This window comes from Aquarana catesbeiana, linkage group LG03 (assembly GCF_042186555.1).
Source record: "Aquarana catesbeiana isolate 2022-GZ linkage group LG03, ASM4218655v1, whole genome shotgun sequence".
In the NCBI taxonomy this organism is placed as follows: domain Eukaryota; kingdom Metazoa; phylum Chordata; class Amphibia; order Anura; family Ranidae; genus Aquarana; species Aquarana catesbeiana.
Window position 1 is genome coordinate 128,365,171 of NC_133326.1, and position 26,542 is coordinate 128,391,712.

At 43.5% G+C, this 26,542-nt stretch overlaps 1 protein-coding gene across 1 annotated transcript in view; it reads right to left on the bottom strand.

The window, feature by feature from the left end:
* Positions 1–26,542, bottom strand: part of UBE2Q2 (ubiquitin conjugating enzyme E2 Q2) — a 110,614-nt gene that overhangs the window by 19,694 nt on the left and 64,378 nt on the right. The window contains exon 5 of the mRNA XM_073619213.1: positions 11,287–11,427. Within this exon, the coding sequence (XP_073475314.1) occupies positions 11,287–11,427 (141 nt within the window). The remainder of the gene's footprint in view (positions 1–11,286; positions 11,428–26,542) is intronic.

Consider the following 26,542-nt stretch of genomic DNA (forward strand, 5'->3'; position numbering starts at 1 on the left):
AACAAAACAAACCTCCAATCAGTTCACTTCTATGTATAATTTAGATTAAAAAAAAAAAAAAACTATATCTTAAATATTAAATACACAAAAACAGGTAATCAAAACTTTTGGACGAAAAAAAATGGGCTAACTTTACTGCTTTTTTTTATTAATTTTACCGTGTGACATAAAATATTGCAACAACCGCTATTTTATTCCCTAGGGTCTCTGCTAAAAATTACATATATATATATATATATAAAGTGTTTGGGGGTTCTAAGTGAATTTCTAGCAGAAAATACAGGATTTTTACTTGTAAGCAACAAGTGTCAGAAAAGATTTAGTCTTTAAATGGTTAAACTGAGAACTTAAAAGAACTTGAAAAGATACAATGTATCTTCTTATCAGACTTGGCAGGCTGCCCAGGGAGGAGAGAATCCTCTCCACAGATAACCTCAGGAAACTTGCATTGACTTCTATTACAGAAGTCATTTGCAAGTCCCACCGAAGAAGTTATAATTGGCTTAAAAAAGCCAAATATCGGCCAATATATCAGTCGACCTCTAATTACAATACTACCCATGAAGAAGAATTTGACTAGTCTATACTCTTGCACACCTTTACTCGTCTATACTTAACATTACTCAGGTCTTTACAGTTTTTGGCCCCTTGCACACGTGCGTCACGAGTAAACAAAAACCAGTAAATTATAATGCCCTTGTGCAAGGGGCCCTTACCCGTGTTTGGCATTTTTTTTTCTGCCTCTGAATGCCCCACCACGTTAGCCTATGTGTCCATGCACAATAGGCGCCTAGTGGTAGGGGCATTTAGCAGAAAAATAAATCCCCACTGCCAGCATGCATGTTAACGCTAGGCCCCTCAAGCACTTTAGTAATTAATTTCAATGGCCAGAATAGAGAACTTCTAGCCAAAATGATATAAACGCCCAAGTGCTAACATGTCTAAATTTTTTTATATGCATCAAGTGTTTTTTCTGCCAAAGTGCTGCTGGCATGAGGAAAGGCAGAGAGCTGGGCAAATGCCCTTGTGTGCATGAGGTCTAAACCGGAGAAATCTAGGAGACTGTCACATTCACAGCAGTGCAAGCATGAATAAGAGCCGTACATTTGTTGAGGTCTATGTTTTGCATCAACGTGATTGTGTTGTGTTCATTAAAAAAAAAAAAAAAAAGGACCTTTGTACATTTACTAAGCATTAGCTTTTTTTATAATCATAGATGGTAAACAATTTAATAGATACAAAAGGCAGAGATAAGCTCATATTGTTTGGCAGTCAACTCAGACCAGTGTTTACATGGGAGGTCCATATACCTGCTTCTTTCAAAGTCTTCATTATTTCTAGGCTGCAAAGCACCTGTGTTAGTCATCAGTGCCACTATTTACTTTAATTTATATAGTAAATGCTTTTTATAACAGAACCATCTTGTCTTTAGATGCCGTTAAGGAGGAGTGGAATAGAGTTCTCATCTTAGAATGATTGAATACTCTATCTACACAATTTATATTGAGTAGAGGTATGAGGCGGGGATGTCAGCTTTCTTTTATTTGCCTTGACTTTAGAGCAGTTGGCGGGAGCTATACAGGGTGATCCACAAATAGTGTGATTGTGGAGAGGCGAGATGGAGGAAAATTTGGCATTATACACAGATGACGCTTTGGTATTTTTGGGCCATACTACTGCATCTCTAGAATGTTTGATGTCCCTTATTAAATTATTTGGGCTGTATTTAGGTTTAAAATGAAAAACTGGAATAAGTTTACTCTCCTGCCAATTGAGCCTCTTAGGGATCCCTTGCTGTCAAGGGTTTCTCAGATAAAACATGGTAGAAACATTTGTGTATTTAGGAATCACCATGCATGGTGATATCTCCAAGTACGTAGAGTCAAATATTAACCCACTAATTATTAAATAAAACAGAAAGGCACAAGTTGGTGTAAACCACCACTTTCAAAGGCCGGGAGGATAAACCTCATTTAAAATGATATGGGTGCCACAACTAATATTAGGTTTTACATAATGGTTCGATGTGGCTTCCCATGTCTTTTTTTAAACAACTGAACACAATTTTGTATGCTTACTTGGAAAAAAGGGCAACTCGCATATTAATCTAGAAACATTGCAGGAAGCCAAAGAGACTGGTGGGCTGGCTGTTCCCAGTCCATTTTTATATCATCTGTCCCCACAGCTCCAGCATTTAACGGGGAAGGATGAGTATTTGAGCATCAAGCCAATTAGAAAATCATCTACGGTACTTTTAGTTAAAAAGTTGATAGATCGTTTAGAGGCGGGTGAATTTAGGAGGATTTATGGAGTACCCCACATTCGTCATTAAGGATAAGGTAATAAATAGGATTAAATATTTTCAGAACAGGTATACTGATTACACCCAAATATTTCAGAATTTTAATTACCTGGAGTTATTAAAATTGCAAGGATTTAATTATTGGTCACAGAGAGGTCTAGTGTACATCCTGCAGTTATACGATAGTCAATTTTTGAAAGATTCACACTTTGCAGAAGGAATTTGTCTTGCCATCAAAAATAGTTTTTCTTCCTACAGCTTACCAGTAAAATCCTTTTGAGTACATCATGGGACACAGAGCAGCTATAAGTAATTACTATCTGGGTTATAAGCCACCTATAGGTGAATGGACACTGGCACACCCAAAAGACAGGAAGTCCCCCCTCTTTATAACCCCTTCCAATACAGGAAGTACCTCAGTATTTTTTCGCCAGTGTCTACCTCAGTTTTGTAGCAAGCAATTCCCAAAAGAGGGGAGGGACCTCAGTGTCTCATGATGTACTCCAAGAAAAGGATTTTACAGGTAAGCTGTAGGAAAAAATCCTATTTTCTTTATTGAACATCACGGGACACAGAGCAGCTATAGTAATTACTATCTGGGATGTCCCAAAGCAATGTCCCTGAGGGGAGGGAGACACCATCATCATATTAACTGCCACCAAAGAAGGACCTACTCTGCCATTTGTAATACGCTGAGGCCAAAAGGTAGTATCTTCTACGTGATTGACATCGACCTGGTAAAAACCCTGTAGATGTATAAACAAAAGATCAAAATAGTGGTCTTCTACACCTGAGCCACCTACACCCAATGATGGATGGCCCAAGATACTCCCACACCGGAGTAGAGAATCTCTCCCCAGAAAAAAAAAAAAAAAAAAAAAGGAAGAGCTTTTTTTGCCATTTAACCACTTTGCATCCAGGCCATTTCTGACACTTCGCTCCTACATGTCAAAAATCATCATTTCTTTGCTATAAAATTACATAGAACCCCCAAACATTATATACAAAACATTATGTTTTTTTTTAGCAGAGACCCTAGAGAATACAATGGCGGTCATTGCAACTTTTTATCTTGCACGGTATTTGCGCAGCAATTTTTCAAACGCGTTTTTTTTTAAACAGTTTCATGCTTTAAAAAAAAAAAAAGACAAAACAGCAAAATTAGCCAAATTTTTTTGCATTGTGTGAAAGATGAAGTTACGCTGAGTAAATAGATACCTAACATGTCACGCTTCAAAATTGCACACACTCGTGGATTGGCGCCAAACTTTGGTACTTAAAAATCCCCATAGGCGAAGCTTTAAAATTTTTTACTGGTTACATGTTTTGAGTTACAGAGGAGGTCTAGGGCCAAAATTATTGCTCTCGCTCCTACGTTCGTGGCGATACCTCACATGTGTGGTTTGAACACCTTTTTCATATGTGGGCGGGACTTACGTATGCGTTCACATCTGCGTGCGAGCTCACGGGGACAGGGGCGCTTAAAAATTTTTTTTTTTTTTTTTTAATTGTTAATTTTACTTAAAAATTTTTATTTTGACACTTTAAAAAAAAAAAAATTTTTTTGATCACTTTTATTCCTATTACAAGGAATGTAAACATCCCTTGTAATAGGAATATAACATGACAGGTGCTCTTAATAGTGAGATATGGGGTCAATAAGACCCCACATCTCACCACTAGGCTGGGAAGCCTAAAAAAAAAAAAAAATCACCGCTTCCCACCCAAAGCCGCGCCGTTTTTTTGAATGCAGAGGCAGGGCGTGACTTCATAGCATCACGCCCGGTCTCCGAACGATCATAGAGACTCCGGCGACCATCTGGTCCGCCGGAAATCTTTCTGATCTACATCCGGTGCCGGCAGATCCGCTATCCGGCTCGGTAGAATCACCGAAGGGCGGCGGGAGGGGGGACGCCCCCTCTCGCCGCCCGTAAGAACGGTCAAGCGGCGGAACACCCGCTATGATCGTTCTTACGGTGTATGGAATCGCCGGCTGAAAATGCAGGTATCTGAATGATGTCTGTAGCCTCAGGCATCATTCAGATATAACCCCTGAAAGGTGAGGCCGTCATATGACGGATGTCAAGAGGTTAAACTATAGGTATCATTGATAAACTGTCAGATCCACTGCTAAATATTTCGACCTGGATGCCGCCTGCCCTTCCTGGGCTCTTCTGGTAGCACAAACTAGGATTTCTGACTTGTGCCGACAACTCAAGTAGACCCTAAGCATCTGAACTACCTCTAGAGTAGGTAGCGATTTTTTTCCTGCTGACTGTGGATTAGGAGAAAAATAAAAGGCAAGACACGGTCCTGATTCAAGTGAAAACTAGATGTCACTTTAGGCAATAAAAAAGGATTCTGATGCGAAACCAAGAACGACTCCTTGCATGAAAGAGCCGTCAACTCTGACACTCCACTTCGTGAAGTGATAGCAACCAAAGAAGCCACCTTCTAAGATAAAAGGACCAACAGAATCCCCTGATTGGTTCAAAAAGTAGCCTCTGCAAGGACAGAAGATCAAGTACCAAGGACACAAGAATGGCCCGACAGGCGGGACTGTCCAAGTTACACGCTGTATGAGGTATGAAACAGGGAGTGAGAAACAATGGCCCCTAGAAAAAAAATGGCTAGGGACGAGCTCTGACCCTTAACGGTACTTAAGGCCAAACTCCACCAAAGAAAATCTCCCACCCACACATTTCTGCGGATGCCACTTCCTGGCTTCACTCCAGGCAAAAAAAATATTTTTAAGTCCTGTAATTTAAGTTCCCCAAAGCTGGCTTCCAGGGGCTCAACAGTGCGGAGATACAAGACTCAAGACTATCAGGTCCCGCTGAACTGGGAGTGTCCAAGGAGCAACCACCACAGGACTCGCTATGTCTGTGTATCGAGCCAATTTTGCTCTGCAACACCCTGCAAACAGAGCCTTCCAGCAATGCCTGGATCTTCAAGTTCCAGACAGAGAATGAACCTCTACCAAGACCTGGAGTAGGGGTGTATATGTAGAGAATGTGCTCGGACCTAAACATTGCTTCCTCCTGTAGAAATATATCGAAGGAACACCTGGAATTGAGTGCTTCCTGAGCAAAGACTGAGGTAAAGAGTACTAAGGTGTCTTCAGCAAGCCCCGCACTGGGGCTAAACGCTTTGTGAACCCTCTGGAGCTGTGGCCAACACAAGGGGAAGATTCACAAAAAAAAGTCTTTCCACTGCAATTACAGAAATCTTTGGTGAGCTTGGAAACAAACTGCCACATGAAGATGTGCATTCACAGATGATTATGGACCTCGAAATCTACCTCTTGCAGAGAGGTCATCACTGAACAGTCTAACCTATCTGAAACAGAAGGCTGTTCAGCTGCTTGAGATCTTAAGATAGACCTCATGTCCCTATTTGGCATTGGAACTGCTACCATTTAATTGTTCCAAATTAATGATCCCATAACTTCTGCTCCAAGAGCAAATACATGGCAAAAGAACGACGACTCGGGACTGTCTGTGTCTGTCACAAAGAGTTGCACTTAACCTACCAGGTTTATGCCGGCTAAAGATGGAACAAACCACCTCAGAGACTGCCCTAAGATATTCTGGCCCGAGATGCTCTCAAAACACAGCAGCCTCAGATGCCTCCCTCACCCAGACGGGGAAAGCTTACAGCATCTGGTATCCCTGGGCAGTCTCCCATCTATATACTAACCAAGCTTGATCCGGTTTAGGCTTCGATCAACCGAGATCAGGCGTGATAAAGCTGATGCGGCTGTAGGCTGACGGAAAATGAATGTGACAGGAAACACTGCAATGCCAATCACAGTGGCTCAGATGCATCCGACACCACTGTCCATCAGGAAATGTGGACACCGCCGCATCCCTGAACCTGAGAGCGTAGTGTCTGCTTCCCCCGGCTGCCTCTTTTCTGGAACCATTTAACTGGTAAATAATGCAGCAACTACATTATCCAACCTAATGTACAGTCCTCCCAAGGATGAAGGCATAAAACAATGTAGGTTTACCTCTATGCAACCCCTTAGGTTTGCAAACATGCAGGTATACAAGTATTCTTGCAATTCATGCATTTATGTATGCAGTACAAGGTCAATAAGCACACACGCATGTGCCCCCTGGCAAACAAGCACCCAGGCAAATAAGCCCATATGCATGTAGTCCTATGCAAATAAGCACATATGTATGTAGCCCAGAACACAAGTACATACGTATACAGCTTAATGTAAATAAACATACGTAGGCAGTACAAATGAAAATATGCCAGCATGTGCTTAAGCAATATGCATCTATGGAAGCATGCATTTATGGAAGCATGTGCTTAAACTATGCATTTAGTCAAAATATGAAAGCGTGCGCTGTACACGCGCATTCATGCAACAGGTGCCCATGGAAACAAGCATTTTCGCAATAAGCAAGCATGCGTTTATGAAACGTGTTTATGCAACGTTACGCAACACTTATCTATGCAGACATGTATAAACATGCATCCTTGTGCAACCACGAACCACCATGCATCCTTGTGCAACCACGAACCCCCGTGCATCCTTGTGCAACCACGAACCCCCGTGCATCCTTGTGCAACCACGAACCCCCGTGCATCCTTGTGCAACCACGAACCCCCGTGCATCCTTGTGCAACCACGAACCCCCGTGCATCCTTGTGCAACCACGAACCCCCGTGCATCCTTGTGCAACCATGTATATTTATGTGAATATGTAAAAACATGCATCTTCAGCAACCGTGCATTCCAGCTAGTTTGCATGCAAGCACCTGTTTAACTGCAGTTGGCCCCATGCTAGTGCTGCAGGATTTGACCAAGCACATATGCACTATACTGGAGATACAACTCCGTAAAATGCACTCATGCTCATGTTTTTCCAAACGTGTATATTTAAACATGCATTTAAACAAGTTTGCAAGCATGTATACTATGCTGCACCTGCCTACAGAGCAGCAACAACACTTTAAAAGTTAACTGCTAACCATCCAGGGGTGTATGGACTTACAGTTGTACAGTCCCCCCAGATAAGCAGTAAATATGCAGCATATAATGACTTGTCGGTCACACAGTTCTCCCATAGTAAGTACTCACACTTTGTTAGTATCCATGGGCTTCTGCTATGTCTCCAGAGGCCTACTGAACCTGTTGCCACATGGCATGGCCGCACTTCCTGCCTATATAGAAATAGGCCATACTGAGCCTGCGCCCTCTAGTGGCTGGAGGAGAAACAACCCACATGAGTAAGCAGTAAATAGCATAATTAAACAGCAGCTCCCAGTGGGCACCGGGAGAACAGACTGTCAGAACTCCTTTTGAAAAAGAGAAACTGCAAACAAATGCAGACTTACTATTCCTGCTGCAGGACTCTGAACATAATAGGAGTTCCATCTTCAACCATCACGGTTGAGCTTTGTCTTAAGAGACCTTCAGAGACTGGGTCCACCCTTAATCTGGTGTCCACTCCCCTGGACCTGTATAGCACCCTGCAGGAAAGCACCTTGGTTAGAACAAACAATGCACAGGGCTCCGTTACGCAGGGTCCAGCGCCATAAGGCTGCATTACAGGCAAACCTTGAGGAATCTTTTCTCCTTCCAATGAGGCTTGGGTACCATCCATTTTGGCTTTTTCGAATAGATCCGATTGAAATCCATGATTCTTAATAGAACCGTCCAGACCTCCAAGTATGCTCCAAGAGCACATGTAACACATCAGTGACCACCACCTTGCAGACACTGGCGAAAAAATACTGAGGTACTTCCTGTATTGGAAGGGGTTATAAAGAGGGGGGACTTCCTGTCTTTTGGGTGTGTCAGTGTCCATTCACTTATAGGTGGCATATAACCCAGATAGTAAATTACTATAGCTGCTCTGTGTTCCGTGATGTATGATAAAGAAAAGATATTTCCTATATTTACAGCGCCGTCATGCTATTCAAAACAGTCAAGATTGACCCCTTGGGTTTATATTACACCCACAATTTATAACCAAAGTCTAGTAGCAACTTCTAAGCAGGGACAAATAAAGCTGTATAGTGCTTTGTTACAGAAAATTAGAAAAATCATATTGGCAAACAGACAGTAGCCCCTTAGTGATGAGTAATGGTCCAATGTTCTTAATAAATGTAAGGCAAGTATCTTTCTGCATCTCAGAGACTTACCCAACTTTTTATTATACATCATGCAGATTATATCCCTCAGAAACTTTGAAAAACTTTTTATTGAAAAAGTAATAAAGTTCAAAGCGTAGTTACAAAAACAGTGAGGTACATACATATAATACACCAAAATGAGCTACCAACAAAGGATCAATCATAAGATACTAAACAATAAAATTAGAATGAGCCATGTAAGCCAGGTAAAATAGAAAGTGGATCAAGATCTATTAAAAGTTGACTAATGTAAGGGTAGTTATTCAGTTCTTAGGGTGAGTCAAGCAACTCTCTAGTACACCCTGGAGGCAGCACATCCTCTGTAGTTATGGATCAAACTGATCTCCAACAGCTAGGAGTCTGGGTTCATAGTATAGGGCAGGAGAAAGAAGAGAAAATAGGGGGCGAGGGGGAAGGGGAGAGGGGGCAGTAACTAAGCAGAGAGAATATGGGCTTATTAGGGGAGATGCAAGTAGCCCTGACTGCCAAAGAGCCAAGTAGTAGCCAAATATTCAAAGCCGCCAGGTGTACACCCTCTAAGGGCTCTGTTCCCAATGCCTTAAATTTTAGCTCCTAAGGCCCCCAGTCAGGGAGAGAAAAAAAAAAAAAGTTGGGATCTAGGGTCACAACTGAAGTGATCTTGCCCCCCCCCCCCCAAATAACCTTCCTGGCATAAAAACATAGAATAACAGTCCTTTCTTATGGGTAGGATTGAGCCACTGAGTCCCCAATCCCCAGGAGAAGCACCTTGGGATCCAATGTCAGAGTTCTGCAATCATGTTCATTTCAAGTACCACCGCCTCCCAGATTTTGAAAGTATGTCCCAACTGCCTGTTGACATTTAGGGCATATCTCTGAATGTGTGGGAAATATCAAAGAGGCGCTAAGGGGTGTAGTAGGCCATATGAATAAATTTAAGTTGGATAAATCTATCTCTAGGAGATTATCGTAGAGATATATATTCCTGCAGTCCTGTGTCCCAGTCTTCCTCCGTGAGGATAGGAATATTCTCCTTCCAGGTTAGAAATAAGGGGGAGGCCTCATTTGTCTCACCACTGTGATGCGAAAATATTTCGAAGACAGAATTCTATCTGCATTACGGAAGGTTAGAAACCTTTCAACTAAATGAGGTTCTACATGAACTTGTCTGGGAAATTGTGCCTGTATTGCATGCTTTAGTTGCAGGTAATGAAATAAAATCCATGAGTGTAGTCCAAATGCGGAACACAACGTAAGGAAAGGGAGCAGACTTCCAGCTGACAGAATTTGCTGTATGGTCACAAACCCATATTTCGCCAAACACTAGGGTCGGGAATGGATCTGAGGTGCGATAATCTGAGATTACCCCACAACGAGGTGTGTGATGAGACCGGGTCCCTCTTTTTTTTTTTTTTTAATAGCCTGTCACCTGCTCCCATACCCGAACCGTCGTCCGCATGGGGGTCTTCAGTTGCGGATTAGCTATTGTAGCCCTATAGCTCAGAAATTTTTTAAGTACCATAATTGGGATACCACCTTATGCCCCACGATGAGAAAAGGGATGTTGGTACATTTGTGCATATGATGTGGAGATGTCCCAAGTTGGTTAGCTATTGGACCTTAGTCCTGGATACTGTTAACAAAGTTTTCAGAACTAATGTTCTGATGGAGTCTAGATATGTGTATTGGGGTGGTTGGATGGAGAGTTTTATAGCCCTCAGATGTATATGGCGATTATCCATTTGCTGTATATGGCGCAAAAGTTGATAGCGCAGAAATGGATTCCCATGGCTCCCCCAAACTTATTCTTTGTGAGTAAAATCAGTAAATTAAGTCCTAAAAAGAGAACATGTGGTTTATCAACACAGAGGATGCCTAGATAAATTTATAAAACTCTGGGGTAAAATGGTTACACACTCCAGAGTTGATCCTGCCATAATTATTTAGAGATATGTGCTACACCCGAACAACCTAACAGACTCTTATTTTATTTTTTGGTTATTGTGGGAGGGAATAATAAAATGCACAAGCAGAAGAGGGTTCAAGTCTATGGAAACTAATAGATGGATTTTTATTTTTAAAGATCACACATTAAAAAGGGGTGGCAAGATATAGATTACACAAGGGGGTTTCAATGCTCATTTAATACCAAATGGAATATGGGAAGTTGTGAGGGATCTCTCAAATAGAGTTATAAATGTATGGTATATTTATAAAATTAGTAAGTTATAAGGATTTTAGAAGGTTTATGTATTTATAACTAGATTGTTTATAATTACTGACTGTATGTTGGAATGGAATGTCTAACCATTAGAGCCCTTTCACACTGGGGCGGTTTGCAGGCGTTATTGCGCTAAAAATACCGCCTGCAAACTGACCCAAAACAGCCTCTACTGTTTGTTCAGTGTGAAAGCCCGAGGGCTTTCACACTGAAGCGGTGCGCTGGCAGGAGAAGGAAAAAAACTCCTGCAAGCCGCATCTTTGGAGCGGTGAATAGCGGTGTATTCACCGCTCCTGCCCACTGAAATCAATGCCGTGCTATGCGAGCGGTTTTAATCCTTTTTCGTCCGCCAGCGGGGGTTAAAACCGCACTGCTAGCGGCCGAATACCACCGCAAAAACGACAGTAAAACAGCGCTAGAAATAGCGCTGTTTTACCGCCGACGCCCCCACCGCCCCAGTGTGAAAGGGGCCTTAAGATACCTGGAGACAAGCCTTTTGTTCAATAAACTGTGTGAATGTATGATGTAAAAAAGGTACCTTAGCTCCTCTAACAAATTTCAATAACAAAAACACATTTTATAAGGGCTACAGTTTTATACATTTTGACATCCGATGATTTGTTACTCACATTTAGGTGGTCCTGCCTTTGATTCTTTCGGATCTTTTCCAAGATGGCAAGATTTTCTTTTTCAATGCCTTCATCCTCTGACTTCTTGCCATCGACTGGCTCTTCCTCCTTCATGTCATAATGATCAAGATCTTCAATATCCTAAAAATAAAAAAAATAAATAAATAAAAAAAAATTAAATAAAAAAACCACAGCATAAAGGAAATAAATTTCCTAATCAAGGGCCCAAGTACACTATCACGTCGTGGTACTATCAACTTTGCATTGCATCCTCAACCATTAAACTAAACCACAATGTAAGTAATATGCTTGCACTGGAAAGCAAAAAGTAGAAGGACCCACATTTTCATGCGTTAAGGTGTGTTACAGTCTATTCATTTTGACTGGACTGCCTAAAAGCAACAGGCTCCGACACACAAAAATGGAGCACTGCATTATGGTGTGAATATGGCCTTTAACTGAGCAATACTATCCCAAAATATGGATGTGCACTGGAAAATACAATAGAGAAAGAAAAAAAACCCACACTATTAACTGTGCACACACACTTTGAGGTTAAAAAAAGTAGCTCAGAACATAGTGTTATAGACACTTTCTAATACAGTTATAACTATGCAGGTTATTTAATTGGTTGTGTTACGTGACCATGCCCCCTCATTTTCCCGATAGTGGGGTTACAGGACACAGTACAGACATGGTGTGCCTGTATTCCATAGTCTGGGCTGGGGGGCGCCCTAGAGGCGGGCTGTGATGTGGAAGGGATGTGTGCCAGAGGCGGGCTGTGATATGGAGGGGATGTGTGCCAGAGGCAGGCTGTGATGTGGAGGGGATGTGTGCCAGAGGCGGGCTGTGATGTGGAGGGGATGTGTGCCAGAGGCGGGCTGTGATGTGGAGGGGATGTGTGCCAGAGGCGGGCTGTGATGTGGAGGGGATGTGTGCCAGAGGCGGGCTGTGATGTGGAGGGGATGTGTGCCAGAGGCGGGCTGTGATGTGGAGGGGATGTGTGCCAGAGGCGGGCTGTGATGTGGAGGGGATGTGTGCCAGAGGCAGGCTGTGATGTGGAGGGGATGTGTGCCAGAGGCAGGCTGTGATGTGGAGGGGATGTGTGCCAGAGGCAGGCTGTGATGTGGAGGGGATGTGTGCCAGAGGCAGGCTGTGATGTGGAGGGGATGTGTGCCAGAGGCAGGCTGTGATGTGGAGGGGATGTGTGCCAGAGGCAGGCTGTGATGTGGAGGGGATGTGTGCCAGAGGCAGGCTGTGATGTGGAGGGGGAAATAAAAAGAACATCCATTAGATTAAACGAGTTGTAAAGGCAGAAGTTTTTTTTTATCTTAATGCATTCTATACATTAAGATAAAAAAACCTTGTGTGTAGCAGCCACTCGAGCACCCCCATCTCTCTCCAGCGATGGCCACGAATGTCTAAACAGTCCATGACACTCCTCCCGATTGTCTGAGACACCACAGCGGCGCTATTGGCTCCTGCAGCAATCAAAGTCAGCCAGCCAACAGGGGGGAAAAGGGGGCGGGGCTATGTGTCTGAATGGACACATGGAGCTATGATTCTGCTCGGGTGCCCCATAGGAAGCTGCTGACTGTGGGGACACGCGATAAGTTAGACTTACTGGTAACTTGTTTTCCAGAAGTCTTGCAGAACAGCACCTGAGAGATAGTGACTCCTCCCGCCGGACAATTGGAAACACCTTCTTCCTCCAGAACTTTAAAGGGAAGCACCTCCCTCCCATACCTCAGTTGTAATAGAGAAACCTCCGGCCCCAGCTGGAACACAAACACATACGTTAGTCACAGCATAGTATATTAAATACAAATAGGGAGCGATGTTGCTGTCCTGAAAGACTTCTGGAAAACAAGTTACCGGTAAGTCTAACTTGGTTTTTCCCAAGGCGTCTTTCAGAACAGCACCTGAGAGGATAACAGAGACTTACCCCCTTAGGGCGGGACAATAGCTTGCAGGACCTTTCTGCCAAACGCTTGATCATTAGCAGACGCTTGGTCCAGCCTGTAAAATTTCACGAATGTGTGAAAACTTGACCATGTTGCCGCCTTGCATATTTGTTCAGGGGTGGCACCAGCTCTCTCCGCCCAAGTGGCTGCTAGTGCTCTTGTTGAGTGTGCACAAATTCCTGCTGGTGGAGACACACCTGCATGCGAATAAGCCTCTGAAATGGATAGTTTCAGCCACCTTGCTAAAGAAACTTTAGAAACCTGGCAACCTTTCCTGTTGCCCGAAAATAGCACAAACTGTGAATCTGAATGTCTAAAGAGCTTTGTTCTTTCCAAGTAACATAACAAAGTCCTTCTGACATCCAACATGTGGAAACAAGTCTCCTTCTCCCATGCTGGGTTAGGGCAGAAAGTTGGAAGTACAATGTCCTGAACACGATTCCGTACTGAAGCTACCTTAGATTTTTTTCTTAGATTAGATTTTTTTAGATTTTTTTCTTAGATTCTGGTCTGTCCTAAGTATAACCCTATCTTGAAAAATAAACAAATAGGGTTCCTTGATTGATAAAGCGTTAAGCTCACTGATCCTGCGTGCAGAGGCAATGGCAATCAGAAACACTGACTTAAACGTGAGCTGAGTGGCGCTTCCTCTAAAAGGCTCAAAGGAACTCTTTGTTAGAGACTGAAGGACTATTGACAGATCCCATTTAGGAAAAACTAAGCGGTGCTGGTCTGGATCTCGTAAGAGCTCTAAAGAATCTGGTTACCAACGGATCCGAGGCCACAGACTTTTTCAAGACCACTGCTAGCGCAGCAACCTGCACCTTCAGGGTACTAACTGCTAGCCCCTTGTCAGCTCCAACTTGTAAACATTCTAGAATGGTAACAAGACTCCCTGGGTCCTGGGCAGATGAATTACACCATTATAGACCTTCCAGAGCCTGGAATAAATGTCCCTAGTCACCTTTTTCCTACTTGTTAACAGTGTTGAAATCAAACGGTTGGAAAAACCCTCGCTTTTTAGGAGCTGCTCTTCAGATACCAGGCTGTGAGCGCCAAAGTGGCTACCTCTGGATGATTTACGGGACCTTGCAACAGTAAATTGTGCCTGAGGGGCAGATGCCAATAAGGCTTGACTGCCATTCTCAGAGCGGTTGAAAACCAGGCCCTTCTTGGCCAAAAGGGCGTGATTAGGATGACTGGTACCATTTCCCTCTGAATTTTCCTTAATACTAACGGAATTAACTGGAATGGGGGGGAAAGCTTAGCAAAGATGAAATTTCCATGGATACGCCAAAGCATCTGTCCCTAGTGACCCATCGTGATTGTTTAGGGAAAAAAAAATTGCAGAACCAGGGCATTCTCCTTTGAGGCGAACAGGTCCACCTCTAGCAGCCCCCATTTTTCGGCAATCATAGCGAAAACTTCTGGGTTCAGAGACCATTCTTCCTGAATCGGGTTCCTGCTCAGGAAATCCGCCACCTAGTTCAGAGACCCCTTTAGGTGGACTGCTGATAGAGACAGCAAGTGTCCTTCTGCCCACTGAAGAATGTTCATGGCTAGTACTTGCAGCAATTTGCTCCTTGTACCTCCATGCCTGTTTATATAAGCCACGGCCGTGGCATTGTCTGTTAGTATTTGAACATACTGAGCCTGAAGACCCTGAGAAAATGACTTCAGAGCCAAGTCGATCGCCTTGAGCTCTCTCCAGTTTGAGGACTTTGTCGCCTCTTTCCTGGACCAGTTTCCCTGAGTGAAACCCTTTCCTAGGTGAGCTCCCCAACCCCAGGAACTGGCATCGGTTGTCAGCCTTTTTTTGATTGGAAAAGCCCAGACTAACCCCTCCGATAGAATATCCTGCCTCTTCCACCACCATAGTGACTTCTTCACCTGGGTTGGAATTTTTACCTCTGATTCTAGGGGTTCTAAATTGTGATCCCAAGATCTCAGAAGTAAGGCCTGCAGATGTCTGAAGTGTAGTCTTGCCCACTGGACAGCCGGCATTGACGAAGTCAGAACACCCAGAGCTGACATGACCTGCCTTACCGTCAGCTGCTGGTTGGTCTGCAGTAAAGACACTGTATCCTGGATTTTTTTCCTTCTTCTCTCATGGAAGAAAGATCTTTTGATCCACAGAATTTATTATATACCCTAGAAACCGAATCTCCTGAGATGGGTTCAGGGAAGATTGAGATTTAGAATCCATCCGAGAGACTCCAGATGGCTGCATGCTCTGCCTAAATTGCTCTGCAATTCCTCTCTTGAGGGGGCAAAAAATAGCAGATCGTCTAAATAAGGAATTACTGCGATTCCTTGAAGTCAAAGCGGAGCTAGGGCCTCTGCCATCACCTTGGTGAAAATTAGGGGTGCGGATGATAGCCCGAAAGGTAAGGCATTGTAGATGCTGAATCCTGCCTTCCATCCTTACCGCCAACCTGAGATACCTCTGGGACTGGGACGAGATTGGAATATGCAGGTATGCATCCTTTAAATCCACTGACACCATGAAGCAACCTGGAGTCAGCAGATTTCTGACAGTGAAAATTGAGTCCATATTGAACTTTCTGTATTTGATGGCTACGTTTAGTGTCTTTAGATTGAGAATTAATCGAAATTTTCCTGTCGGCTTCTTTACCAGGAAGACATGAGAATAGAACCCTTCCTGCTGTTCTTTTGTTGGCACTGGGATTACTACACCCTGCTGTATCATTTCCTCAAGAGAGGACATCATGGCCAGGGCCCTTACTGGATCTCGAGGGGTATTTGTTACCAGAAACCTTCTTGGGGGGGCCCTCGGAAAACTCGAGAGTATAGCCCTGCGAGAGAGTGGTCAGAATAAACTGACTTGAAGTTATCCCGGACCACTGCGGAAGAAACTCTTGTAATCTTCCGCCCACCCGCAGGGACGAGTCATTGCGATTTCTCGGCCTGTGAAGGAGGACGGAAGAGAATTCCGCCTTTACCCTTCGCTTTTTGTGTGGACCAATTTTCCTTCCTCCCCTGAAATTTGCTGTCCTGCTCTTGAGCTTTTTGAGGTTGAAAAAGACGTTTTGGAACCTGCTTTTTCTTCTTGACCGGGAAGGACCTTTTTTTATCAGCAGTTCTGTCTAAGATATTATCTAGAACAGGGCCCAAAAGAAGGTCACCTGAAAAGGGAAAACCACAAAGCTTGCTTTTTGAAGCTGTATCACCTGGCCAGGTTTTTAACCATAAAGCCCTTCTTGCAGCATTTGTCAAAGCTGCTGACCTAGCTGACATTTTGATTGCTTCAGCTGAAGCATCTGCAATATAAGCAACTGCAGAGATCAGGGTAGGAAATTAATCTAAGATCTCCTGTTTAGGGGAATCTGCCACTATGTGATCTAAGTTGGTTCACCCAGTGTTCCAGATTCCTGGCTACACATGTTGTGGCCATTGCTGGCTTCAAATTGCTCATGACTGATTGCCACGATCTCTTGAGAAAAAGATCCATGCGTTTGTCCATTGGATCCTTCAGAACCCCCATGTCTTCAAAAGACAGGTCTGTGGATCTTGAGACCTGGGAGAATGCAGCATCCAACCTGGGCACTTTATTCCAAACCGCAGCAGGGTCTTCCTCAAAAGGAAAACGCCTCTTGTGGGCTCTGGAGAAAAAAAAAAAAGGGTTTTCTCTCTGGATCTTGCTAGCAATGGCGTCAGAAATTACCGAATGGACCGGGAATATCCGCCCCTTAGGTTCGTTTAACCCTGCGTACATGCGGTCATGAAGAGATAATTCCTTCTTTTCCTCACTTAAGCTAAGCGTAACATGAATAGCTTTAAGGAGCCCGTCTACCTCTTCAAGGGATAGCTTAAATTTAGAAGGGGCCACCTCAGCCTCCTCACCCTCCTCTTCCGAATCTTTAACGGAAGGAGCAGGGTACTGCTCTTCCCTGGTTGAAGGGTCTTCAGGTAAAGCTTCCACCACCGGGATAGAAAGGGAACCCTGGGAAGACTCAGAAGTGGATGACTGACTAGCAGCTGGATTAACTAAAGAGTCACGAAAAGTTTGAATCGTGGCATATAGTTCCTTCTTTACAGAGGCAACCAGGTCATCACAAACCAAAGCTGATTCCTCCTTGAATAAAGAAGTGATGCAAGTACTGCACAGGGCTTTTTTCCAGTTCTCTTCCATTTTAGCCCTGCAAGAAGGACATCTTTTTTGGGTCAGAGCTTTTAGCCTTTGAGAAAAAAAACAAATAGGGAAAAAAACCAGGGGACCTTTTAGTGAGACCCAGTCTCAGCTTTACGAGAATCACCCACAGGTGCACTAAGAAAACAGTCAGCCTCTAGTGCCCAGACAGGCCCCTTGCCACTAGGGGGTAGAGAGAAAAAAAGGAAGAGACCAAACACCAGGTTAAGGAAGAAAGGCAGACTTTAACCGCTGCTCCTACCTGAGCTTTGCTGGCACCTGTGCCTGTCCCCACCAGACGCTGACTCCTCCATGTCTGGTGTGCAGCTTTCCACTCGTGGCTTGATACACCGCTTCCGGACTCCCATAGTGCATCTGCACCGGACGCGGAAATAGGCGCCAGCACCTGTCCTCCCTCCTCCCCCCTTGCGTCCATGCCGGAAATGACGTTTTCGCTGACCCAGTGACCCGCTCCGTCATTTCCGGCGCGACCGCCGGCCAATATGGCAGCGGCGCACGTGCACCGCCGCTTCCTACGACCGCGCAGGCCACCAGATCTTAGGCTCTCACCGAGCACTAGGAGGGGAAGAAGAGCCCGATTGCTACCGCTGAAGACGCCTGGGCAGGCCGGGAGGACAGCGGGTCTCCTGTGGAGGAAAAAAAGAGAAGGAAGCCCCATCTCCCAGGAGCATCTGAAACACACTTACTCCCCTCCCAAAAGATGTTCCCTCCTGGTCGGAAGAAACAAAAAAACTGAGGTATGGTAGGGAGGTGCCTCCCTTTAAAGTTCTGGAGGAAGAAGGTGTTTCCTATGGTCCGGTGGGAGGAGTCACTATCTCTCAGGTGCTGTCCTGAAAGACGCCTTGGGAAAAAGGGGCCTTTGCACATGGCGTGAACAACCCTGTCAAGATAATGAAGCTGAGAGAGACTCAAACAGCTAACAACATCAACACAATGGGGGACATTTACTAAAGCTAGAGTGCAAAATCTGGTGCAGATCTGCATAGAAACCAATCAGCTTTCAGGTTTTAGTGTCGAAGCCTAATTGAACAAGCTGAAGTTAGAAGCTGATTGGCTACCATGCACTGCTGTACCAGATTCTGAGTGCACCAGTTTTAGTAAATCTCCCAATGGAAGAAAATTTCCTTGAGATGACCTGGAACAGGATAATGGGATGAAGTGCAATGTCCTGGTAAAGGAGGAAACCATCTTGGGGAGAAAAGAAGCTCTACGTCTCAAAACAATTTTCTCTATGTAAAATCTAGAAGATTTTGCAGACAAGATGGCAATAGGAAAGACAACCTTGTGCATAAATGTTAAGAGGAAATCTCTCAGGGGTTCAAAAAAAAAGGTAGGTTTTTGAAGAGCCAAGAGAACCAGGTAGAGATCCCATGTGGTCACAGGCGGAACCATTTGAGCTATACCTTGTACAAAGGCCTTTTCCAAAGAAAAAATGGCAAGCAATATTTATAAAAGAGGACCACTAGAGCCAAGTCAAATGCCGATCCAGAACAGATTGGAAAAAAGTCAGGATGCACCATATGGATTATTACTTCATATGAAACTTCCTCGACTTGCACCTTGTGAAGTATAATGTCCAGGTGTGGTGGTAGACCTTCCGAGAGGTGGATTTTCCACCTTTGAGCAGCAGAAACAGAAATCGGATATTTCACCATTCTTTAAGGCCTAGCTTCGATAACCATGTTGTTAAAGCCAGACCTAAGCAGGGTGGTAAACTGGTCTATGGGACAAAAGATCCAGGCTGCTTGGAAAAGTCCAGAGAGAGGCTATCAAAAGCCTGATGAGTTCTGAGTACCATATTCACAGGGGTACCACATGGGCTAGTTTGGTGCAATGAGCATCACTGGAATGCCCTGCTCCTTAATGGAGCTGAACTGATTCCATGGAATAACAAAAATCATCCACTGCACTGGGTAGAGGGTTCTTGGACCTGAAGACAAAATTTCCTTAGCCTGTTGAATCTGGAAGCCAAGAGGCTCATGTCCGGTGTTCCCCACCTGTGACAAAAAGTATTAAAAATATCTCCGGGTGGAGAAATTCTTCTTAGGAGTTCAGACCTTGTCAACTGAGGAAGTCCACCTGCCCATTTTCCATACCAGAATCGGAACAGCTTTTTGCTAGCCACATCACATCTGATTCTACCCTGATGGTTGACGCATGCAACAGCTGTGGTGTTGTCTGACACAATCCTAATCTGATGACCTTGCAGATTAAGGGTCCAGGGTTCAAGGGACAACCAAATTCTGTGTAGCTCTAGTATGCAAATTCAGAGTTTTCTCCAATGACCTAAGTCATCTGCACTGACAGGGTGTCTAGGATTCCACCCCAGCCTGTTAGGCTGGCATCAATCATGAGTCAACCCCATTCTGGATGGCAAATACATTGATAGGTCCAGAGGCTGTACCTTCTTATCAAACAAAACCAGAATGTTGATCTGCAACAGTCTACAGTGGAATTTGGCACATGGGACTGCCTTGAAGGAGGCAACAATCAAACCCCAAGCTAGTCCAAACTTTTACTTCACTAGCTGTTGCAGCAACTAGGAACGCTGTAGAATGTACATGCAGTTTCAACTACATACAGTATACAGCGATGCCAACAATGCTGCCAATACCATCTGACCACTAACCAATCACAGCAGGTCACATGACAGTTGTAAACAATGGATGGCTTCCTTTGAAGCCATCCATTGTGTACAATTGTGTTGCTAGCTGTGATTGGTCACAGTGATCACATGGTACAGAGTGGGCCAATCGCAGCCCATCTGTGCTATGTAATAAGCTGTGGCAAATCACAGCAAAAACGGAATGAATCCATTTCATTCAGTAAAATGTTTGCTTATAGCAGGGATCCGCAAACTACGGCCCTCCAGCTGTTGCAGAACTACACATCCCATGAGGCATTGTAAAACTGACATTTACAGACATGACTAGGCATGATGGGAATTGTAGATCCTGAACAACTGGAGGGCCGTAGTTTGAAGACCCCTGGCTTATAGCAATGATATTCATTGCTATATGAAACAAAAAAGGATCGTTATCTTACTTCTAACACAGCCCCCCTATTGAGAGAGCCGTGACTTCAGGGACAGTACACTCAGGTTTAGCGAACCCTTCTCTGTTCAGTCCCCCTGTACCAACTGCCCCTGCAGTCACTATTTTTAAGGATTTAATACTTAAGGATTTAGCCAATCTACCCATCACAAAATGTCATAATCATTCCATGAACAAGAAGATTTGATTGTCCGTCCAGTGGACAAGGGGGGTGGAATTATTGTAATGGATAAGTCTGATTATATTTCGGAAATGTACAGGATCCTGAGTGATCAAGATACATATACAGAATTACCCCTGAACCCCACTAATCGGTACAAGGAGGATCTAGTTACATTGGTCAATAAGGGATTTGATAGACAGATATTAAAGAAAAAATAGAAGGCTTATCTGATATCTACGGCACCTAGGATTCCTATTATTTATCACTTACCAAAAATCCATAAGGACCCCCTGCATCCACCAGGGAGACCAATAGTAAGTGGTATAAACTCAATAACATCCCGCATTGGCCACTACGTCGATTTTTATCTACAGCCATTAGTTAAAAAAACACCATCATATCTAAAAGATACGACAGACACTATTAGATGGCTGGAAGGTATTCACTTGAAAGGAGATTATTTACTGGCCAAAGCAGACGTGGCATCACTCTATACATGCATTCCACCTGGGTATCGAGGCAGTTACGAATTTTTTAAACAGAGATCCATCACTTACCGATACCCAAAGACATTACATCATCGAACTATTAGAGTTCGCCACAACACACAATTATTTTTGGTTTAATAACAAGTTTTTTTTTTACAACACAAAGGCGTAGCAATGGGGGCTAAATTTGCCCCCAGTCTCGCAAATCTTTTTATGGCCAAGTGGGAGGAGGATGTCGTCTATTCGGAACATAGACCTTGTCTGATGTTTTGGGCCAGATATATAGACGACATCCACCTCCTATGGGATGGCTCCCCCATATCTCTTGAAGAATTTTTCTCATTCCTTAATTGTAATGATAGAGGAATTTCCTTGACTCTTGAGTACAGCTCAACCGAAGTACATTTTTTGGATCTAGATATAGAGATCAGCTCTCGACAATTTAAATTCCAAATCCACTTCAAGACAACTGATCGCAACAGCTTCATACCCGTTGATAGTTGCCACCATAAAGTCCTGGCTGAGATCAGTCCCTCGTAGTCAATTCCTAAGGCTAAGAAGGAATTGCACTAATACTGACATGTTTCATTTACAGGTATTGTCTTTGAGGCAAAAATTCTTAGACAAAAGGATATGATCCAGCTATTCTTGAATTAGAAATACAACATTCCATGCAAACGGATAGGAGATTATTGACCCCCAAAACTCCTCGCACATCCAATGACGCCTATAAATATTCTATGATGACTTCTTTTTCAATTCAACATAGAGACATTAGAACCATTATAGAACGCCATTGGGTGGTGCTGAAGAGCGATCGTGTCCTGGGTAATATTCTACCCGAAAGACCCAAAGTCATCTACAGAGGGGCCCCCTCTATACAGAATAAAATTACTCCAAATATAATTGATCCCCCTAGACGCCCCACCTTTTTTCATGAGTTGGTAGGTTATTTCCCATGCAAAAAGTGTACTGTGTGTCAATATAACACAAATGGTAGATACAAAACACTTGAATTTCGATCAAATGTAACTAATAAAATCTACCCAATTAAAATGTTCTGTACATCTGCAACGAGGTACGTTGTATACCTTATTACCTGCCCATGTGGGAAACACTATGTGGGCCGTACTACTCGGACTTTTTCCAATTGGGGGAGATACCAAAACATACTGTCCCCAGACACTACAGACAGTACCACAATCGAGATCCCTCTGGATCACAATTTCTCATTATCGACAGATATGTTCCCCCGTGGCGGAGGGGCTCTAACTCGTGGCGTATCACAATTAGAGACCTACTGGATATACGAGCTCCAGTCCCACTCGCCATTGGGGCTCAATGTCGAATGGGACATTAACGCCTTTATTAACCCTTTCGTGACTAAGTCTGTTTTTGAAATTTGGTGTTTACAAGTTAAAATCCGTATTTTTTGCTAGAAAATTACTTAGAGTTCCCAAACATTATATATATTTTTTTTAGCAGAGAATCTAGAGAATAAAATGGCGATTGCTGCAATATTTTTTATCACACGGTATTTGTGCAGCGGTGTTTTAAATGCAAATTTTTGGAAAAGGGACACTTTCATGAATTTTAAAAAATCCAAACAGTAAAGTTACCCCAATTTTTTTATATAAATGTGAAAGATGATGTTACGCCGAGTAAATAGATACCAAACATGTCACCCTTTATAACTGCACGCACTCGTGGAATGGCGACAAACTACAGTACCTATGAATTTCCATAGGTGACATTTTAAAAAAATTTTACGGTTACCAGGTTTGAGTTACAGAGGAGGTCTAGGGGTAGAATTATTGCTCTCGCTCCGACGATCGCGGCGATGCCTCACATGTGTGATTTGAACACCGTTTACATATGCGGGCGCGACTTCCGTATGCGTTTTCTTCGCTGCGCGAGCTTGCGGGGACAGGGGCACTTTAAAACATTTTTTTTTTTTTTTTTTAATTTATTTAATTTATTTTTTTACTTTATAAATTGTGTTTTTAAAAAAAAATTTTTTTTTTTTACTTTTATTGCTGTCACAAGGAATGTAAACATCCCTTGTGACAGTAATAGGTGGTGACAGGTACTCTTTATGGAGGGATCGGGGGTCTAAAAGACCCGCCATCCCTCCTTTACACTTCAAAGTATTCAGATCGCCGAAAACGGCGATTCTGAATACTGTGTACTTTTTTAAATTCGGCGCCATTGGCAGCCGAGTAAACGGGAAATGACGTCATGACGTCGCTTCCGTGTTTACAACGAGAAGGCTGGAACGAAGCCGCCCACAGCCGCCGAAGGCACAGGATCAGACACCTGGCCTCCCGATCGCACGGGAGGCCCGGTAACAGCAACGGGAGGCGGCGGATGTCCCCTCCCGCTCCTCCGGTATAACAACCGTGCGGCTTTTAGCCGCATCGGTTGTTACTCGGGTAGCCGATCGCCCGCTGTAAACAACGGTACCGGGATGATGCCTGCAGCTGCGGAAAAAGCCCCGGAAAGCCGAGTACGCATATCTGCGTACGGTCGGCGGGAAGGGGTTAATCAATCTTAAACCAGTATGCCTTCTCTTGTCTGTCCCTTTTCTCAAACCATAAATGCTTTTGTCCATTTTGGACAATATTTATGATCCTCATTATCCATATAATTGTTTTAGAGTATGTATCTACAGTGGCTTGCGAAAGTATTCGGCCCCCTTGAACTTTTCAACCTTTTACCACATTTCAGGCTTCAAACATAAAGATATAACATTTTTATTTTTTGTGAAGAATCACCAACAAGTGGGACACAATTGTGAAGTGGAATGAAATCTTTTGGATTTTTGAAACTTTAACTAACAAAAAAAATGAAAAGTGGGGCGTGTAAAATTATTCGGCCCCCTTGCGGTAATACTTTGTAGAGCCACCTTTTGCTGTGATTACAGCTGCAAGTCGCTTGGGGTATGTCTCTATTCAGATATTGCACATCAAGAGACTGAAATTCTTGCCCATTTTTCCTTGCAAAACAGCTCGAGCTCAGTGAGGTTGGATGGAGAGCGTTTGTGAACAGCAGTTTTCAGCTCTTTCCACAGATTCTCGATTGGATGCAGGTCTGGACCTTGACTTGGCCATTCTAACACCTGGATACATTTATTTGTGAACCACTCCTTTGTAGATTTTGCTGTATGTTTGGGATCATTGTCTTGTTGGAAGATAAATCTCCGTCCCAGTTTCAGGTCTTTTGCAGACTCCAACAGGTTTTCATCCAGAATGGTCCTGTATTTGGCTGCATCCATCTTCCCCTCAATTTTAACCATCTTCCCTGTCCCTGCTGAAGAAAAGCAGGCCCAACCCATGATGCTGACACCACCATGTTTGACAGTGGGGATGGTCTGTTGAGTGTGATGAGCTGTGTTGCTTTTACGTCAAACATATCGTTTTGCATTGTGGCCAAAAAGTTCGATTTTGGTTTCATCGGACCAGAGCACCTTCTTCCACATGTTTAGTGTGTCTCCCAGGTGGCTTGTGGCAAACTTTAGACGAGACTTTTTATGGATATCTTTGAGAAATGGCTTTCTTCTTGCCACTCTTCCATAAAGGCCAGATTTGTGCAGTGTACGACTGATTGTTGTCCTATGGACAGACTCTCCCACCTCAGCTGTAGTTCTCTGCAGTTCATCCAGAGTGATCATGGGCCTCTTGGCTGCATCTCTGATCAGTCTTCTTGTCTGAGCTGAAAGTTTAGAGGGACAGCCAGGTCTTGGTAGATTTGCAGTGGTCTGATACTCCTTCCATTTCAAAATGATCGCTTGCACAGTGCTCCTTGGGATGTTTAAAGCTTGGGAAATCTTTTTGTATCCAAATCCGGCTTTAAACTTCTCCACAACAGTATTACGGACCTGCCTGGTGTGTTCCTTGGTCTTCGTGATGCTCTCTGCGCTTTCAACAGAACCCTGAGACTATCACAGAGCAGGTGCATTTATACAGAGACTTGATTACACACAGGTGGATTCTATTTATCACCATCAGTCATTTAGGACAACATTGGATCATTCAGAGATCCTCGCTGAACTTCTGGAGTGAGTTTGCTGCACTGAAAGTAAAGGGGCCGAATAATTTTGCACGCACCACTTTTCAGTTTTTTAATTGCTAAAAAAGTTTAAAATATCCAATAGATTTCGTTCCACTTCACAATTGTGTCCCACTTGTTGGTGATTCTTCACAAAAAATTAAAATGCGGCAAAAGGTTGAAAAGTTCAAGGGGGCCGAATACTTTCGCAAGCCACTGTATTATTTTGGTCTATATAATCTGTATCTGTTATTCTAGATCTCTATGTTAGGCCGTGGCTCTACATCTTTTATTTTTATATACATTTTTTATATATTTTTTATAATGTTACTTATTACATATATTTTTGATACAAGGTTTACCAACATGTACATTGTCTGTTTTGGCCATGTAAAATTAGATATATATGGTCTATGAATACATACGTACATACTATCCATTTGTATGAATGGGTGAGACATGCTTTATTTTTATTAAATGTCCACCTTGAATATACGACCTTGCACATATATTTCATATAGTAATTTTATATATACATTTTTCAGTAAGACCCTCCATATTGATTTATGTAAACCTTTTGGTAAGCGTCTTGTTGTAACACATTAAATTGTCCCTTTTGTGCGTTCCATTTGTCCCCCGTTCACAGTGAGGTTTGAAAGGCAACGTTGTGACGTCACGACACTGGCTCTTTTACTCACACGCCGTCAGCCTTACACTGATGTGGTTTGGACTTGCGCCTTGTGAGCGAGGCTTGGAACGCAGGATGTTGCCATGACGTTGTACATCCATGCGTTCCACTCACCAAAGCGAGGCTTGTAGCGCACGCGGCCAGCGCCATTGTCGCATACCTGGAAGCCGTTCTTACCTAACGGCGCTGCTGATTGGAACCACGTTTTAGCATGGGGGTCTCTTACTGTATATAAAAGGCAGTGTATACAGTGGCGTGGCACCCCAGATGATGTCCTTTAGGACGAAATGCGTCGGGATGGACTGCTGACACCACTGACACTGCCATACCATCTATGTACCAAGCGCTGATTTTACTCTTCATAAATGTGCGTGTTTTTTATCTTCAATAAATACGCTTTAAGCTTTTTATGCAGTATTACGCTATGTGCTCTCACATTCCTTCCACATATACTTTGGATGCCTGATTGGATCTGTCCTTGCCATATATATTCCTTGCAAGTACCCGGGTCACCTGGAGTTGTGTTTATATTAACAGATATCGAGGATCCCCACTTTTACAAGCTTGATTGACACAGTGGGTATATACCCATCTGTGTCCAATCTTTCTGGTAAGCCCCCTTTAAGAGCGGTGGTGGATCTTCTATCAACACTCCATAATTTCTTTACACTTCCTGGTGTTA